We start from the raw sequence: 19512 nt of genomic DNA, 5'->3' as shown, positions 1-19512 counted from the left end.
GAGTGCCGAGAGGCTTGTTGATAACTCATTTGCCAGATGGTTGGAGGGGTCATCCATGTGGATGTTTAGATCCCCCCCAGTATTGTGAAGTTAGCTGGAGTTAGTGCTAAGTTGGCAACAAGTGTGGGAAGTGCACTACGAAATTGACCTATGGGACTTGGGGGTCGGTAGAGCAGTAAACCGGAAAAGGTGCTGGTAGGTGAAAATTCTAGGGAGAAATTCATGCTTTTGCAGTCTGGTGTCCCGTCCATAGAAGACCGGCAACTGAAGTTGTCTTTGAATATTATAGCTAGTCCCCCACCTCTTCCAGTCTTATGGTCCACTCTGTGTATTAAATATCCAGGTGGCAGGGTTTGAATAATGACTGGGTCAACTTCGTCTTGTTGTTTTTTTATTTTTTTATTTATTTATTAAATTTTCACAACAGCATAGATAATTGAATGAGCTTAGCAGGGCATACATACATATAAATAGAAAAAGAAAAATTAATACAATTGAAAAAAAAACAAACAAAAAAAATGTTTGTCTTCTCTTCTAAGACTGAATCGAGTTGCTAATAGGGGCCCAGATATTTAAGCCTAGAGCTCTCTTTTTCTTCCCTTTTAACCGATACACAGCTTGCTCTAGCTGATAAATATTCAACAATTTCGATTGCCATTGTATAAATGAAGGAGAGTCAGAATCAAGCCAGTGGGAAGTGATACAGTATCGAAAAATAGACATAGATATAAATAAAAAGCCTTCTTCAGCAATTGTCCACACTTTAACAGGATTTGATTGAACACCACAAATGACAAATTCAGCAGAAAGAGTAACGGATAAATTCATAATATTATTCAAAAACATTTGGGTTTCGGAAATAAATTGAGTTAAATTTGGACAGAAAAAAAACATATGTGCGGCATTTGCACGAAGAAGATTACATCGACTACATTTATCACCCCTATTAGCTTTCCATTTCATCAATTTAGCTGGAGTATAATATAAATCAAAAATGCTCATAAAGAATTGGCTTTTAAAAGATCCATTAATTAGAACTAAATCAGATAAATATAAAGCATCAGATAAGTTAATAGTCTCTATACCCAAATCCTTTTGCCATTTTAGATTGAACAAATCAAGATTGTCTTCCATCCGGGTCAGCATAGTCTGATAGATTATGCCAATTCTATTTTGTTTCTTACAACATTCGAGTATATCGATTTTCCTAATGTTATTAGTATCTAACAAGTTCTTGGTGAGTAAAAAACTACGTATTTGCAAGTACTTAAAAAAGACTTTTTGAGGTACATTATAGTTTTGTTGTAAATACAAAAATGAAACAAATCGTCCTTCTTGATAAAGATCGCCTAAATTAAACATATTAAGTCTTTGCCATTGCTGAAGAATCTGGTCTGAGAATATTGATGGCAGAATCGGATTATTATATAATGGTGTATAATAGGTAATGTTATTGAAGCAAAATCTTTTCTTACATTGTCTCCATACCTGAAAAATGGTCAATATAACTTTAAATCTTGTTTTTTTGTAGTAGCTTGGTTCTAAAATACGTACAAGGCATTGACGTGCTTGCACACCTAAAATCATTTCATAAATAGTTGGGTAAGTAAGGTCCTTGGGTGGTAATTCTTGAAAAATTAGGACTCTCATAAATTTAAGTGATATCGCCAAATAGTATAACCGGAAATCTGGTAATCCCCAACCTCCTCTATAAGTAGGGAGTGAACACCACTTAAAAGATCGCCTAGCTCTCTTATATCCCCAGAAAAATCTTGAAAATATTCTATCTATTTTTGTAAATAAAGTAGAAGGAAATAATAAAGGTATGGTGCGAAAAAAATAAAGAAATTTGGGGAAAAAAAGCATCTTGATTACATTGGTACGACCATAGAGGGAGAGATGGAGATTATTTAACCTTTCAAGAGATCTAGAAGTTGAGACGAGTAGTGGGTCGAGATTAAGATTGACAATGTCCTCGACCTTAGCAGAAAGTGTTACGCCCAAATATAAGGCCGTTTTAGCATATGTCAAGTCCGTTGGTAGACTAGCATTAGAGTGAATTATTTGTGTTTTGGCTATATTTAATTTATATCCAGAATATAGACCAAATTCTCGAGCTGCCTCTACAATTTTAGGAAATGCTAGACTAATATCTGAAGTAGCGATCGCGACGTCATCAGCATATGCGAAGATTTTATACTCTACTTGATGAATTATAACCGGTGGGATATTTTCCTGATGTGTTAGTTTTTGCAAATAAGACTCAATATAGAGTGCAAATAAAAGAGGCGAACATGGGCACCCTTGCCTGGTCCCCCTTGTTATTGATAATATAGTAGATGTCTCAGAAGCAATACGTATTATATCCTTAGGTTGATTATATAAGGCTTTAAGAGCAGATACAAATTCAACCGGAAACTTTTTCCAGATCAGTACTTGCCAAAGGAAACCCCAATCAACCCTATCGAATGCTTTCTCAGCATCAAGTAGGACAATTCCGACTGGGGATCCCGTGTCCTGCGCCCAGTCTAACAGAGTAATGATCCTTCTAACATGATCGGTTGTATCTCTCTTTTTAATGAATCCGTGTTGCGACTCAGCCACTAAATTTGGCATTAAATCATTTAATCTATTAGCTAATATTTTAGAGAAGATTTTACTGTCTGATGTTATTAAGGATATAGGTCTGTATGATCCGAGATCCATAGGATCCTTCCCTTTTTTTTTTAAATACGACAATAGTGGCTAATGACCATGATGGAGGCGGCCGACCATTAAATGCTTCTTGGAATATAACTCTGGTTGTAACATGTTACGGAATGTTCGATAAAATTCTAGAGGGATGTTATCTGGTCCGACCGCTTTACCAGATGCCAAGCCTAGAATAGCCCCTTCTATCTCTTCCCAAGTAACTGAAGCGATTAGTGTATTTTTTTGAACTTCCGTAAGAGAGGAGAGATGTTCAATTTTCGGAAGATAGTTGGAAGCATCTTCACAGACACCAGTACCGTCATTTGATCGATTGTACAAAGATTGATAGAAATTTCGAAATGCTTCTAAGACACCAGACTTGGATTCCTGAATAACCCCTTCCATATCCAATATTTGAGCTATATCCGTAGCGGTTGCTTTCTGTCTCAATCTTTGGGCTAATATTCTGCCAGTTTGTTCACCTAGTTCATAACATTCCTTTTTAAATAATTTGTACTTCTCAGCTACCTGATTGGCTAAGAAAGAGTAAACTGTCGACCGTGCAGTGGCCAGCGATTTTTGAGCTTCTTGTATCGCTGAACCCAGCCTAACACAAGAGGCTAATTTGATTTCTGCTTGCCTTATTCGATCCAGACTCTCTCTGAATGCAGCTAATTGTTTCTTTTTACAGAGATTCGAATAGCTCAGGGTCTCACCCCTTATTATTGATTTGAAAGTATCCCATACCATTTGTACAGAGGCAGTATTATTATTCTTCAAAAAAAATTCCCTGATTACCAGGGCCATATGAGCTAAATAATCTTGATCTAGCAATAAATTTCTCTGAAATGTCCACGGTCTTTTTTGTAAATAGGCTGAATGAGAAAGCAACAAATCTAAAACAATAGGATTGTGATCAGAGATGATTTGGGGTAGGACTTCAATACTGCTATTACTGACAAGTTGAGTAGAAATAAAAAAATAATCCAAGCCGACAAATTTTTGGTGTGGGGCCGAGAAGTAAGTAAAGCCTGATTCTAAAGGTCTAAATTTGTTCCAGACATCAATCAGTCCGTTATTTAATGTTAATTCTCTGAGAGCTTTAAACGTTTGAGGTTTCCGATCTCTGTAAGTCCTAAAATTCCTAATATTACAATCAGCATTAATATTAATATTGAAATCGCCTCAAAGGATTAAAGGATGATCCCAAACTGCTAGTTCAGAATTAATTGTATTAAATACCTCCTTATCATCTAAATTCGGGCCGTATAGAGAACAGATAGTCAGTTTGTTCCCGTCAATAATAATTTCTGCAATCCCCCATCTCCCCCATTTGTCGCCTAAAGATCTGATACATTTCCCAATTCCGCGTTTTGTAAGAATAGCGACACCTCTAGTTGTTCCCATTTGTTTAGAACAGACTAGTAGCTCTAGATCAAGATTTTTGAACACATTCCTCTTGGACCAAGGAATATGTGTCTCCTGTAGACATAAAATATCAATTTGGAGAAGTTGAATCAAGTGTCGCAGAATCCCCACCTTTTTAAAATCATTCAGACCATTAACATTAAGAGAACAAATTTTAATTTTTCTCACCATATTGAAATTTTTTTTAAAAGTACCATCAATCGTAACCTATTTAATTGAATCAAAAAAGCCTTTTGCCGATAAACTCTCACATAACACATAAAAATCAACCCACCAAGGTTTATAAAGCCCAGATCAATCATCATTGCTGTTTTATGCCACACCACCCACCACCAACCCCACCACCCCCACCACCACCTCAACCCCCAGGTTGAGGACCACCCACCCAACCCCCTCCCCCACACATGAGGCTCAGGAACTAACAGTTCCTGTGTAAGATGGAATGCCATATCTCTCTGGCTCCGACCCATATCAAAAAACAGAATTCTGAAAAGCAGAAAGCGCTATGCTAGACAGATATATATAAATGTCCAATATCTAACACTGACCATATGTTATAACATGAGTAAAAACTCTTTAGCTTTGATCTCTGAGAAAAAGAATTTTGTTTGATCTTTACATATAACTTTAAGTTTGGCGGGATTCTGAAGATAAACAGTGGCCCCTTTCTGCTGGAATTGAGGTATTAGCTGTCTAAACTGCCATCGCTGGGCCACTGTTGCCTGACAAAAATCTGGCCGTACAAAAAAAGTACAGCCTTTGGCAGATATCTTCTTCTCAGGTTTTGCTAACATTGAGAGTTCCTCTCTTGCAAGAAAGTTATTAAAGCCGACAAGAATTGCTTGCGGATATGACTGGTCAACCTGTCGAGTATTCTTCATAGAGAATGGGAAGCGATGGGCTCTTTCAATCTCCTTTGTCCAATCCCATGTTTTTAAATCAGGGAGGGCCTCCTTTAGAAGTTCAATAATGAATTGTCTAGTATCTGATCCTTCTTTCTTTTCAGGAATGCCCAAGAATCGCAGGTTGTTTCTTCGAGTCTGATTTTCTAGCCCGGTTAATTTATAAGATAAATCATCCCTTTGTGCTTTGACGTTCTCAAGTTCTGTTTTCTGAGTTCGAGACTCCTCCTCCAGCACCGAAATGCGAGTCTCGGCTTCAGTGACTCTATCAGCGGTCTCCGTTGAGACCTTAATCACTCGGTGAATAGAGTTCTTTAGTTTAGCGCATGTAGCTTGAGTACGTAAATTTTCCGCTTTGCTTTCTGCACGGTGTGTCATCATGGTATTGTATATAGTGGTTAGCGTAATTTCTGGAGGGCTTTCACTTAGATTAGATCTGTCTTGAATATTAGTCAATATGTCTTCAGTTTCGACCTCAGATCTGTTTTTTAGTGCTGGATTGTCAGGAGCTGAAGAGGGGGATCCCCCAGACTCGATTCTGAGTTTAGTTGTCGCTCGATTATGAGATCCCCTCTTCTTTAGTTTTTTAATTGTCGCAATACTTGTACTTGGTGAGACGCCATCATCATCGTCTTCCCCGACGACACTGCTCTCAGCAGTATAATCTGCCCATTCCTTGCTGTGACTTGGACTTGGACTGTCATCCGATGTGTAGTCAGATAGGGAGTAAAAGTTTTCACCACCTTCTTGACTGGTTATGGCTCTTTCTAGGATATTTAAATCCAAATTAATGGGATTTTCGGCTAACCCATTAGATTGTAAAATATTACTTAGAACTCCAACTCCCACAACCCCTTGCGAACCAGAATCCTGATTGTCTATAAGTTGCGCCGCTGTGGTTGAAGCAGCAAAATTGGTTTCAGAAATAATATCTGCAGTTGCTGACTCAAGAATTTCAGATATAGGTGTTGGTGAAACAATATCTCTCTGTTTCTCATTTTTTTTCTCAAAGAAATGATGTATCGGAGTGAGCCCTTGATTTACAGCAGATTGAGGCAGGGAGCCTTTATCCATAGTGCCTTCAACGGTAAGACTTGCTCCTTTGTCAGCAATAACGGGTATAGATTTATTCAAATTTGGTTGAGATGAGGCACCCTTTCCCTCAGCGGGTTGTTTAATCCGCACACTCCGAGTATGAGGCTTTGACTGGTTTTTTGGTGGCATACTTTGAGAACTCGGCGAGGTACTACCCCCGTGTATTATCGACCCGTGAGCGCCAGTAAAACCAAAATAGCGCCAAAGCAAAAAACAGTTCCGGTACTCATGAGCAAAAAGCAACATCTAATGCAGATTTCTAATTAATTAGTGCTATAGATAGATTAAAGTTCAGGAGATTTTAGTTGTAGAAGACGCTCACTTCCTCTCCTCTAAGTACAATGTCCGGATCAAAGCAACTATCAGCTGCCAGGTTTAACAGTGAGTCACGAAGTGTGTATCCATGCAACGAAACAATGTTGCAAACCACTTCGTCTTGTAACCAGGTTTCTGTCAGGAATAAGGCATTTGGTTTGAGGTCGTCTAGTAGGAGTGCAAGTTCAACTGAGTGCCTAGGAAGGGAACGACTGTTTAGGAGGAAGAGTTTTTGGGGAGGGCCAAGTAAAGGTGCGTCCTTGCTGTGGGGTTGAAACTTAGCAGCAGGAGGGACAGTTAGCAATGTTCATTGAGTGTAAACAGTTGATACCAGTGGCCCCTCTCAGATCAGTCAATGTCTGAGCACTATAAATGAGATTATTTTTAAAACTGCCAGGGGTCGTGGCCCCTGGTCCCGGCTGGGTGCGGACGGGCGCAGACTGGCTTGCCTTTGGCGCTGCGCTGCATCCGCTGCACGTGTCCGCTGCGAGTGCGATCAGGCATCCGGTTAAGTAGCAGTGAAGCGCGAAGACTAGTGCGCTGACTGCAGCCGGAAGTGTCCCGCCCTGAAAGTGACTCCCGAGAACGCCCTCCGCTCAACGGCACTTGCCGAGTCGGACCGGGGCGTGGGAGCAATCAGATGCGGGTGAGTGAAACTGTGCAAATTGCAAATTTAAAAAATGTGTGCAAAGGAACATGCGAAAGCAAAACAGTACAGATTTTCTTTAAAACAGGCCAAAAAGATTTAAGCAACAGATAAGCATCTTTCAACAGCTAGCAGCACTACCTCTAATCAGGTTCTGCCGCGTCCGCTGCGCGTGCGATCGGGCATCCGGTTAAGTAGCAGTGAAGCGCGAAGACTAGTGCGCTGACTGCAGCCGGAAGTGTCCCGCCCTGAAAGTGACTCCCGAGAACGCCCTCTGCTCAACGGCACTTGCCGAGTTGGACCGGGGGGCGTGGGAGCAATCAGATGCGGGTGAGTGAAACTGTGCAAATTGCAAAATTAACAAATGTGGGCAAAGGAACATGCGAAGCAAAACAGTACAGATTTTGTTTAAAACAGGCTAAAAAGATTTAAGCAACAGATAAGCATCTTTCAACAGCTAGCAGCACTACCTCTAATCAGGTTCTGCCACGTCCGCTGCGCGTGCGATCGGGCATCCGGTTAAGTAGCTACAAACATAGGCTCAACAAAATATATACAAGAGAGAAACACAATATGTGTGAGACTAGTTCCTTTATAACATATAATTACGAGAAAAAGTCAAATATAGCTACTTTCATAATTTTTTTCAGAAGTATTATAAGTGGGAAACGGGAAAAAGAACACGCGTAATTGCTAGTCATTCCTGAAAAATTATTAGTATGGAGTGACACAAATGGGACTAGAATCAACGATTCCCTAAAAAACATAAGGGAGGAATACAAATGGCTAGAAACAATGATTTTTATAAAAAACAAGGTATGCACATTAAAATGGATAGAACCTACAAAAAATTGTTTTCCACAGATTGGTGCGAGTGAGAAACATAAATACAGCTAGATTGTCTGAGTTTAGAAATTGGTAGGGAGAAATAGGAATCTGGGTAAAAATCATGAAAGCATTTGTTGTCATCAATTTGTATAAGGGAAACACAAATACAGAGACAGTACGAGAAGCATAGGTTCTTACAAAAAGTACTGGGGAAATACGTGACTATTGTTAGAACATAATAAAATTGGTTGCCAATGATCATTCAAGCCTTAGCATGCCAAAGGATGACTGTGGCACACAAGGGAAAATAATCAAAGAGTACCAATATGCAATAGAAAAACACAAGATGGTGCCAAAGGCATCAGTTGTTGACAAGGGTACATTTCTCAAGCTTACCTGGCCACTGCCAGTAAAAGTAATCAATGCCAACTCATAGGACTGGTTACACTGACATAAAGGCTCACCCAGAAGCCCAGTGTTGGTACGAAGACAAGCACTTGTTTACCTTTGTGATTCGTAGCACACACAAACAGAACCCACTGGGTTTACGTACATGGTCTAGTCTTGTCACCTTGTGTACACCAAACCCTAACTAACTTGGAGACAGTAAACACACTCCAGACTGCTTGGGATCAACTTAGAGCTTCATCATTCAAAGAGGCATAAAGATTAAACTGACACCACCAAACTCCTCTGTCATCACCTGCACCGCCCAACAGGGAAGGAATGAAGGACGCTCCATTACAAACTGGTTACGCCGGTCCACCCTGAAACTTATCTTATTACAGATTGTTCTGGTGTGTGCTGTGGTGGGTGGGTACGATGTCACATTGGTCCCCCACCCTCGCGACTGTTTGACAGCACACTCCCCATTGGCTGGTTACCTAGAAATGATCAAGAGATGCCTGTCCAATGGTAATCGCACGCACACACCTAATCTTTTTTAAATCTGACTGGTCGAACCTTCTCACAGTCCGCAGACATCTGCATGTGCTAGGCCTTTTTTGTATTTCTTTGTGGAAACATTCAAAGACCCAGCACTGCCTGGTTTCTGATCTCTTTTCATTGCTTGACCCGGCCTCTAACGGAAGAAGCACCTTTGAAGTGAAGAGTGAAGGTAACAATCTCTTCATACAGCTACTTGTTAATTATATTGTATTTATTCATGTTTGTATTTTCTCAGGGGTATTTATGAAGCGCAAAGTAGCCCAAAGGGCAGCAGTAGGAACAGGATGGACAGAGTGGGTGCGAGGAAGATAGAGACATGCAGCTGAGTTTACTCTGTAATATAGGGGGGAGCATTTATGTAAAACACAGAGGGAATCAGAAACATGTCACTGAGGAGAGCGCAGGAGAGCAGAAGAGGGAGGGGTATAGGCTGGCATGGTCGGAAGCCTGCACGGAGGTGGATTTGGACAGCATTTCGCTAATACTCCAAGAAAGCAGCGGGCCTAGAGAGTGAGGGGAGATTTCTGCAGGAACTCGGTCCACCTGAGGAAGCCTGTTGGCATGAGCATTTTTGAAAGAATTGTGTTAAGTTCAGGCACAATATCTGAAAATCACCAACTTGCTAAATAGCAGTTTTTAGATAGAAGCCTACTAGACAGCGCAGCTGCCTGGTTTGCCAACAACATCTTGAGGACATGCGGAAACCTTTCTTGGGCACGCATTCCGCCCATTCCCCACCATTGCGGTTTTGGTTTATAACTCATTTACTTGCTTTCTATTTGCTGGCTCTATTTGTTTAAGGCTGTCCAGCTCGAGTTCATCAGAAGGATTGATGAGTGGGGTGATCTAATTTTATTTTGTTATGCACTGTATTGTCCTGATTTTATATTTAATGTAAAAATGTAGTGAATTTATGTATGAATTTTAAGTATTGTACTTATGACAAAGTCCTTTCTCAAATGAAAATAAGAAACATTGCCATAAAATAACTCATGTCAAGTGAAATAAACATGCGAATGTCCTTTTGGGGTCCCTCACATGGGATTAAGTCCATTGATGCATGTATATAGGTTAAGCAAGAAGTGTGGTTACTAATGGCTCCTCGTGGTGTGCAGAACGATGTTATTTTTTTCCTAGCACAAAACAAAATTTAAATGCCTTAAATTGAACTGTACAGATATTACAGAATATGAAAAGCACAGATGATGCACATTTTTTGGTAATTCTGAAGTGTGGTTACAAACACATATTTTAATACGAGCAAAACAAATCCGTAGACTAGGTGCTCATATTTCTAGACATTATCGTTTGTGTGCTTTTTCTTTTATCAGTAAAACTGTATGTCTGTGCAAATATAATGGTCATTTCAATTGAAGATGTGTTGTCTGTTATGGCAGTGTGCTACCAAGCCATGCATACTCCACTTTACTCCACTCCTCTCTACTTTGCAATCACTCCACACTATGCCACTCCACACCGCGCCACTGCGCTTAACTCTGCACCCCTCCACTCTACGCACTTCAACGCCTCTCAATTCTACACTACTCCACTCTATATCAATGCACTCTACTCCACAGTACTCAACTATGCACCATTGCACTCTTTACCACTGTGCTCTACGCTAAAGCACTCTAATCTACTCCATACCACTGCACTCTACGACATTGCACACTACAAGACTTTACTCCGAAACAATCTACTCTGCCCCAGTGCACTCGACGCCACGCTATTCCACTCTGCCCCATTCCACTTTACGCCACTGTAATCTACCCTGCGCCCCTGTACCCTTTTCTATGCCACTTAATTCTACGCTGTTGCACTCTGCATCAATGCACTCTACCCTACTTCACTCAAAACCAATACAAACAATGCCAATCTACTCTGCACCGCTGCACTGTATGCCACTATACTCAGGGGCATAGATTCAGGGGGGTGTTTGGGGTGGAACACCCCCCCCACCCCATAATTGTTCAGTCAGGTCACACACCTCTCAACTGCCAGTCTGGCTTTTAGTCCAGATAGGGTTGGGATGAAGAAATTACCCCAGTGACCCCTTGGAATGAGTATTGTCACTTAAAGTGTTTTTCACATTCGTCACTCTGGAGAAAATAATTTCCTACACCTATCACATTATAAACTGTACATAAATAAATAAATAAATCAATAAGACATTTTTTTGCTGTACAAAGTAGAACAGTTCTGTTTTTCATTTGGTCGAGAGATCAGCAGTTGAGTGGAGTACATAGGACTGGGAATTGGGACATGTACCTTGTGAAGGTGCGTGCCTCAGCGATGGAGGCCCTTTCAGTCTTCTATTTAAGAAGATTCCGATGGTAAATCCGGTATGTGGACACATCCTTAAAATAGGCCAATGGGATTCAGTCATTCGGTAGAGCTACACACAGACCTTAACATGAAAGTTAGCAATGGTTTGCAATAAAAGGATACAATTCTTGAATATCTCCACCATCAGTTTACACTAAGAGCACCTCAAAATCAGAAATACTACTTCTGGTTGTTGGGGTTGCTATTTGGTTGCATTCTTATAAAAATGGAATACAATTATCAGTGCCACGAGGCTTGAACAGGTCAACGCTTGCTTTCCACAATAATATAAATTTCAACTATAAACACTATTAGTTTTGCTGGGGTCCAGCGTGAGTCCTTTCAGCCGCATCAGAATTACTCCAGCCCCTATAGCTGAATTTGCCTTAAAGTATGCAACATAGTTGCAACCTAACCCACCCACGGATCCTTTCAGCTCACAAGATACTCTTCTTCTGTTACACCCTTTGATATCATCTGTAGTTCACAAAATTATCTTCTTTAAATACCATTAACTTTGCCCGAAGCAGAGAAAGGCAAAACGTGATGTGGATAACACTACTACCCTAGATGATCGGAAAGGCCATGATATGCAGAGACCTGCCAACACGCCCTAAACTGACGTCTTTCTGATAGTCAAAAGCACAGTGGCCTGTCTTGATCCTAGCCAATAGTTTTAATCCCAGAAAGTCACATCACTCAACCGACCTTCTATGTCTGGGTTTAGTTACAAGTTTTGGGGCAGGTGTCACTGTAAAGAACACCGAGAAGGCTCTACTTTTTATCTACAATAGGGGTAAGGGGTTAATCAGTAGTTGAGTTCAAGATGGGTAACAAAGGCCCTTGAATTTGCTTTTTTTTGGTGTTGCAGCTCAGATGGAGCGAAGTGGTGGGGGGCTAAAGAGTCTTATAGATGCTTTTTCCCTATTATTATGAATTATTGTATTTGGTCTTACAGGTTTTAAGAGTGTGTGGGGGTACAGTGCTTCAGAAGAATGAAGTGAGCACAGTAACTTCAAAAGAGTGGCTTTTCCATGCATGGAGCTGCAGTTCAGCTCAAATAGAGGAACAGGACAGGATGTCCTTCACCAGATTTGGAAGATTGTAGCTCAGATAGTGCGCATGGGCAGGCACATCTTAGTAAGAATTTATTTTCAGGGTTCGGTGGACTTGCTCAAATGGAGGAAATGGATAAGGTCGATTTTGTTTTTTATTTAAATTCCATTTAAAATTATTCAAAACTAATATCCTTACGCATCTCTATCAACCATACACTCAGCTGCACAAACCTGCCTTCTGCCCTTTTAGTTGGGTACACTAAGTATCTTGTTAGGAATTTTCAGACTCACATCCCCCTAACAATACTGCCTAAGATATACCCCTGACTATACTCTGCTCTGCATCACTCTGCTCTACACCAATGCATTCCACAGCACTGCACTCTACATTAATGCACTATACGCCACTAAACTCTACACCATTACACTCTACAAGACTCTACTCTTCAACATTGCACTCTGCCATTGAACTCTGTGGCACTCTGCTGTGCACCACTGCACTCTACTCTGCACCACTCTACTCTAAGCAACTCTACTGCACCCTACGCCAATGCACTCTACACCACTCTACTCTACACCAAAATACTGTACACCACTCTAATCTACAGTAGACCACTGGACCCTATGACACTGCACTCTATGCCTCTCTACTCTTCACCACTCTATTCTATTCCATTGCACTGTACCCCACTAAAATATGCATCATAGCACGCTTTGCCTCTGTACTCTGCACCTCTCTACTCTATGCCAATGCACTCTATAGGACACTACTCTTCAAGACTGCACTCTCTTCCACTGAACTCAATGCCACAGATACTCAGAGCACTTATTTACTCGTCCTCATTGACTGCTACTTTGTATGACAGGTGGGTTGAATAACTTGGTGATACTTGAACTTGGTTTTTCACCTTGGACCCAATGGTCCCATGATGGGTCGCTACTCCTCACAAACGTATGATATACTTATGTTTGTGCTAATTTTCTGTTGGTTAGGAGAATTCCTGAGACGCATGCATGACTCTTGTGTTTTTTAGGAAATCCATAGATACATATCCATTGTGTGTTTATTGATCCTATTTGTTCCTTCCCTAAGAATACTTCTGTTTGCTCGTAATTCGTTTGGAAGTCTAAACCAGATATACTTGGTTATTTTGTTTACTTCTGTGACATTCAACACAAAGAGAGGTTTGTGTTTTTCTTCGTAGATATCTTTCTTGTAACTGGGGGATGAGTGTGTGGCACACCTATAGCTCCAGCCAAACCCGTGAATGACCTGCTAAGGACAGGTTCCCACTTCTCAGTTCACTGTATATAGGAGCACTCGAAAAAATGATTTCCCTATATCTCCTATTTCCTTAGTTTTTAACACAGCCACACATTCAGATGTCAGTCTTACTCACACTTTCTATGGAAATTGGGACTTTTCCATCTCTCTTGGTTTCGTTACTCTACATTTAAAATGCATTAGAGTTCCTGACACTGATATATACTTTCTGTAGAAGATAAGTGACTTTTGACGGTCTCTTTATGTGTTGTTAATTCTTGCAGCCTTGAAGAAGTCACATGTGTGACAACACACATGTTGGCTGTGCTTCTTGATGTCACTTGTCTTATGTTATTGAAGATTTTGAGTTACATACGCTAAACAGAATTGGATTGAACACTTTGGGACCCTTACTCATTGGACCACCAGAACTATTAAGCTGGACTTTGCATGCAAACTGTTTATTGGACTATATTTTGAGTGATGGGATATCTTTTGTATACAACACCACTCTACTCTGCGTCATTGCACTATGTCACTCTACACCAATGCACTCTACTCCTCTCGAATGTGCATCACTCAGATCTACACAACTCTTATCTATTCTGCACCACTGCACTCCACACCACTGCCCTTTACATCATTCTACTCTATGCCTCTGCACTCTACGCCACTCTACTCTATGCCCCTGCACTCTACGCCACTCTAATCCAGTTTGCATCACTTCACTCTATGCCATTGCACTCTATGCCACTGTAATCTGCTGTGCACCACTCTACTCTCCGTCACTGCACTCTACACCAATGGACTCTTCACCACCTTACTTGAAACCAATGCACTATATGCCAATCTACTCTGCACCACTGTACTTTATGCCACTTCACTCTAGTTCACTCTACTCCACCCTATGACACTCCACTCCACTCAATTCAATTCAATAACTTTATTCGGAGGCAATTAGCCATCCATAAAAGCAATATATAAAACAGTACAAATATAAAAAGCATATAAGATACAATTCATAGCACCCACTCCAAGTATATGCCCAATTGGATGGTAAGAAGACAGAATTTGAGGAAATTTGTATTCAAATAGCGATACCGCAGTATAACAATGATCAAAAACAGTTGTGCGACAATTATAAATCGAAAATACACTCTACTCTACGAAACCCCACTCCACTTCACAATACTCCACTCCATGAAGCTCTACTCCATTAAACTCGACTCCATTCTATGACACGCTAATCTCCTCTATACCACTCCATTGCATAACACTCTATTCCACTCTATGACACTACTCCACTCTATGACCCTCTACGCAACTCGTTCTACGCTTCTCCATGCCACTTTACCCCACTATATTCACCGACATGCTAATACTCTACTGCTCTATTCTATGCCACTACAATACACTCTATTGTGTGCCACTCATCTCTACAACACTCTGCTCCACACTATGCCAGTTCACTCTCCTACACTACTCCACTCTATGCCTCTCTATTCTGCAACAATCTATTCCACTCTACACAACACTCTCTATGCCACTCCAACGTGCTCTACACCACTCCACGACACTCTATGCCACTCCACTCTACAACACGCTACTCTATTCTATGCAACTCAACGTTACTCCCAGTCTATGCTCTTCCATTCTACGACACTCTACTGCCTACACAACACCCAGCAGCACTCTACTCTGTGCCACTCCACTTCACTCCACTCCACCCCACTCGACTCTACACCACTCTATGCCACTCCACTCCATTCTACAAGCCACTCCATAACACGCCACTCCATGCTACTCCACTTTACAACACTCTCTCCACTCGCCCTTATCCCACTTTATTTCCACGGTGCTAAACAGCAGCCACACTGGTGAACAAAATGGCTGAAACATATTGGCAAAGCCAATTGCTCTTGCATAGGCGAGACCTACTGGCTTTGCCAAAGTTAATTTAATATAGTCCTTAGGCACTGTGTGTAAGTGTTTCTGGAAGAATATTTCAAGGTAACAATCTCTTTAAATATAAATGGCTTGCCCGTTACATGGGAAGTCGTACCTTATGGAATGTAAAGTTGAAGCCTGCACCTTATTGTGATTTGGGGGTTGAAGTTTTGACCCTAAAGAGGAATGGGGGTGTCCTCTCACTTTGATATGGGATTTGGAAGCTCTCCCTTCAATTCACTTTTACACTATAGAAATGTTAGAGAAGGCTAATTTAGGCATATGAGGACTGGAGCCTGCCCCTTTACAAAGGGGAGATGGTGCGATGGTGCTGTGTCTTAATAGGTCACAGGAGTTGGCATATGCTACTTGTAGGGTAAGTGGTGGTGCTTAATTTGAGACGGTGATTGCCGGTGGGGGCCACTGCCACTTATGTTTGGGAACTGGTACTTAAGTTTCCTGATCAGACATTTCTAGAAAGCAAGAGAGACAAACAAACGACGTAGAATGACGGAGGAGGAGAAAGATGTCTCATAGGGAGAAAACAGGAACCTGAGTAAGAGGAAGGGGAAGGGAGTCTCTAGCGGTGGATTAAAGAGGCCTGAGGTGGATTCAGGACTAAGCAGCCTTGATATTCGGCGTACCAACATTTAATAGCACCAGCCACTGGCTTCTGAGCAGCATTTTGTGCACTAGCACTCATTCTTTTACAAATTAACAACTGTAAAGTGGAGTTGGTATTTTTACAGCTATGGGTACTTTGAGTCTGCTTTTTTCCAGGAACATTAAGTTAAACTGGGGCATGAGTGTGGTGTCTTAAGTGGCTGACGCAGATGAATATATACTGTATTTGGAAATTACAAAAACTGCAGTTCAAAGCTATTCAATCAAATGGTCATGGAGATACATAATTTCTAACACCCTTAATACAAGTGCAGTCGCTGAATTCTGATATATAAGCGGCAATTCTGGTTTTCAAGGGGTGGGGGGCTTATAATGAGCTGTATTTACAGAACCTGGTATATTCTGCATCCCAAAGGGCTGGATGTTACCAGGTGCAGCAAATATGGCACCATCGGGGACCCTCATAATTTTGACCTCAGTGTTTTCAATCTCTCAATCCATCTTTAGTTGGGCACACAACAGTGATGACCAAAAATGTCATAATATCTTTCATCAAACTCGGAGTCCAGCACTGTCATTGCCAACCTTGAAAGCTTTAGAGGATTAGAATCCACCTAGCTTCTTTTATCCCAATGAGCCCAATGATTAAATCTCGGACATTCATCTTGTGCATGCCTTGTCCTTCCTGAAGCAGACAAATGAATCCTCGGCTGGTTAACATGTGGGTGCATGTGCAATGTGTGTAATCAGAAGTAGTGTTGTGTGTGACATAAGGGATTGAGCGAGGCTAAGAAAATTCATGACGTACTATGTTCAGTTAACGGTTAGACACTACAGAATAAAGACGAGATAGAGGATTAAATAATTCCTGCAACTCAAACAACAGAGAGTGCTGTCCGAGAGAGTTTGCTGTGGTCCAGCAAACTGCTTGTGCGTGCCACTTGTCCCTCAGTCGAAGTGAAAAATGATTGGTTGGCATATGTGGAGTCAAAGCATCACTCAAGCCAGTGCAAGGCCTGTGAAGAAAGTGAAGGCCTTAACATAACATGCATTTCTAAAGCGCATATTCACCCGTAGGTCTCCTGGCACTGAATAACAGATGTTTATTATTACCCAACTCAATGGTACTCATTTTATCGACCTCAGCTGGATGAAAGGCTGAGTGGACCCACCAGGATTTGAACTTGTGACCATGAGGTCGAACACAGGCCCCTGCAGTGGATGCATTAGTCCACTGAGTCACCAGACCCGGCTGAAAGTTTGTAACTTGTCGGCTAGAAATTTGCTGGTAAAGTTGAGAAAAGAGATACTGCACCACAGCCTAACTCAGAATCATCATTCATACAGTACGACAACACTAAAGGCAGCAACAACCTGGTACAGAGTCGTAACAAAGGAAGTGCTCACCCAGTGGAAGGAAGTGCTATAAGCGGAAGCATTTCTGACACAAAGAAATGTTAAAGGCAGTAGAAGCCAGGTACAATGCAAAGAGGGGAGAGTCGTTAAGACCCCTTGCAAGAAACAATGGCGCTACTAACCGCCAAAGAAAAAGGCAGTGCTCACAACCGAGAAGCAAGCACAAGAACTAAATGTTAGCACACGGCTAGTGCTTAACTAAGGTGCCGGTCCAATTGAGCAGATGACGATGCCAGAGCATACTCCGCTCTCCACATCAGAAATGTTTACAGGTTATGACGCTGTCACATTTCTAAAACCACTGCCTCTCTTAGATACCGCCAAAGAGCAGAATAATGTTGACAGATTGACTGCTTGAATTGAAACCTTTGATGATTTCATTGATGCGCTGGAAGAAGCAAATTACACAAAGATCTTGAAATATGAGTGAAGTATTAAATGAAGTGATAAAGAAAATACCAAATGGTGATGTGTGAGGCATTAAATACCAAGTTTAATCCAATGCCAAATGTCGACTATGAAATGTACATTTCCAACCAAGAAACGCAGAAAGCTGAAGAAACGATGGATGAGTTCATAGAAAGACTTGATTCACTCATCAAGCATTGCAAGTTCAACGAGTTTAACAATGAAGAGGCCATGCATCTCAGAGTAATAGATGGTTGTCTCTCGGATTCCTTTAGGCGACGAATGCTGAAAGAGACACTCAGCTTGGAGCGAGTACTCATGGCTGCTAGAGCGGAAGAAAAACTGACAGACAGGCCGCTAACATTGACTCTGGAATGGCCAAAAATGAATCAGCGTTGAGTGTGAAAAGTAAACCAAAAAACAAGATAGAAGGCCACAAAGTAATGTCTCTCAAGAAAAAGAAATTGTGTTTTTGACGTCAATTTTCCTTTCTGCATGAATGTAAATGTCCCATCATTGAACATATATGCAAAGGCTCCGGGAAAGAGAACCATTTTGGAATGGTTTGCAAAGGAAAGATCATGTGCACCACGTCGAGAACATAAAATGGATGCCAGAAAGTTCCAGAGGCGTTCCAACCACGCCCAACAGGCCAAGTGGCAACATCAGTTGAGGCAAGTAGAAACTGAACAATGTCGATGGCCGTCAAATTCCTAGTCTAATAGTTTGTCACCATCATTGTCATGAGACAGTGAGGATGATGGATGTGCAATGTCAGTATTGACCCCTGGAGTGTGCATGCATGTAGGACTAGCTTCTTGCAAGAAAGAATGCAGCGGTTGAAGCAAGATCGACAAGAAAAAGTGCGAAATTTATTTGGACACTGTCCCAAAATCACACTGAAAGTGAATGGGTCCTCCATACCTTTTATCATAGACATCAGAGCATCATCAAACATTGTGCCAGTGGAAAAGTACAATGAACTGTCTCCGATGCCCCGTTTAACCCCATAGTAAAACAGAGTATATACGCGGGCTGTTTCAATGCCGCTGCAAAGTCAAGGTTAATTTAGAAAGTGTTTTTGCAACATGGGGTGTTCATTCCATTTTGAAATCTGGCCATGGCTCGCCTTTCAATAATCTGCAATTTAAAGAGTTTCTCGCTCATCTAAATGTCAAGCATCAGAAAAGCACACCACTTTGGCCACAGGCGAATGGTGTTGTCGAGCGATTTCTGACCACCCTCAAGAAGACAGTTCAAGGCGCTGCACTGGAAAGGCTTTGTAGGAAAGTAGGATCTGCTTCTTATGGTTACCCCCACATTTTGCTAAATGTGATACTGTTTTGACTAGTCTGACTGGGATCCTCTAATCAGGACCCCAGTCTATCTGCTTTCTCCCTAAACTGTTATGTCATACACTTAGGTACACTCCAGATTGGATACTGGGGTGCCCTTGTCAGTCCCTAGTATAGAGTACCCATGTACCCAGGGCATAGGTACCCCAGAGGCCTCCCATGGGCTGAAGCATGTGTTATGCCACCCATAAGAGGCCATGTAAAATGGAACTACAGGTCCAGCATGTGTAAGTTGGTGCATGCACCCCTTACTTAAGATATA

The 19512-nt window shown here is 41.4% G+C and overlaps 1 protein-coding gene across 3 annotated transcripts in view; it reads left to right on the top strand.

Annotated features, from left to right (window-relative positions):
• LOC146856386 (retinol dehydrogenase 16-like) overlaps window positions 1-19512 on the top strand; it is a 141259-nt gene that overhangs the window by 45986 nt on the left and 75761 nt on the right. Inside the window, exon 1 of one of the 3 annotated variants that reach the window (XM_085654510.1) lies at window positions 8803-9022. The exons of 1 other annotated variant lie outside the window; for it this stretch is intronic. In XM_085654510.1, the coding sequence (XP_085510636.1) occupies window positions 8818-9022 (205 nt within the window). In that variant the 5' untranslated portion in view covers window positions 8803-8817. Of the gene's footprint in view, window positions 1-8802; window positions 9023-19512 lie in introns of those variants that run through there. One more of the 3 variants, XM_085654508.1, reaches the window with a different exon arrangement.

Source organism: Triturus cristatus, chromosome 4_1 (assembly GCF_964204655.1).
Source record: "Triturus cristatus chromosome 4_1, aTriCri1.1, whole genome shotgun sequence".
NCBI classification, from domain to species: domain Eukaryota; kingdom Metazoa; phylum Chordata; class Amphibia; order Caudata; family Salamandridae; genus Triturus; species Triturus cristatus.
This window is presented reverse-complemented; position numbering and strand designations above follow the sequence as displayed.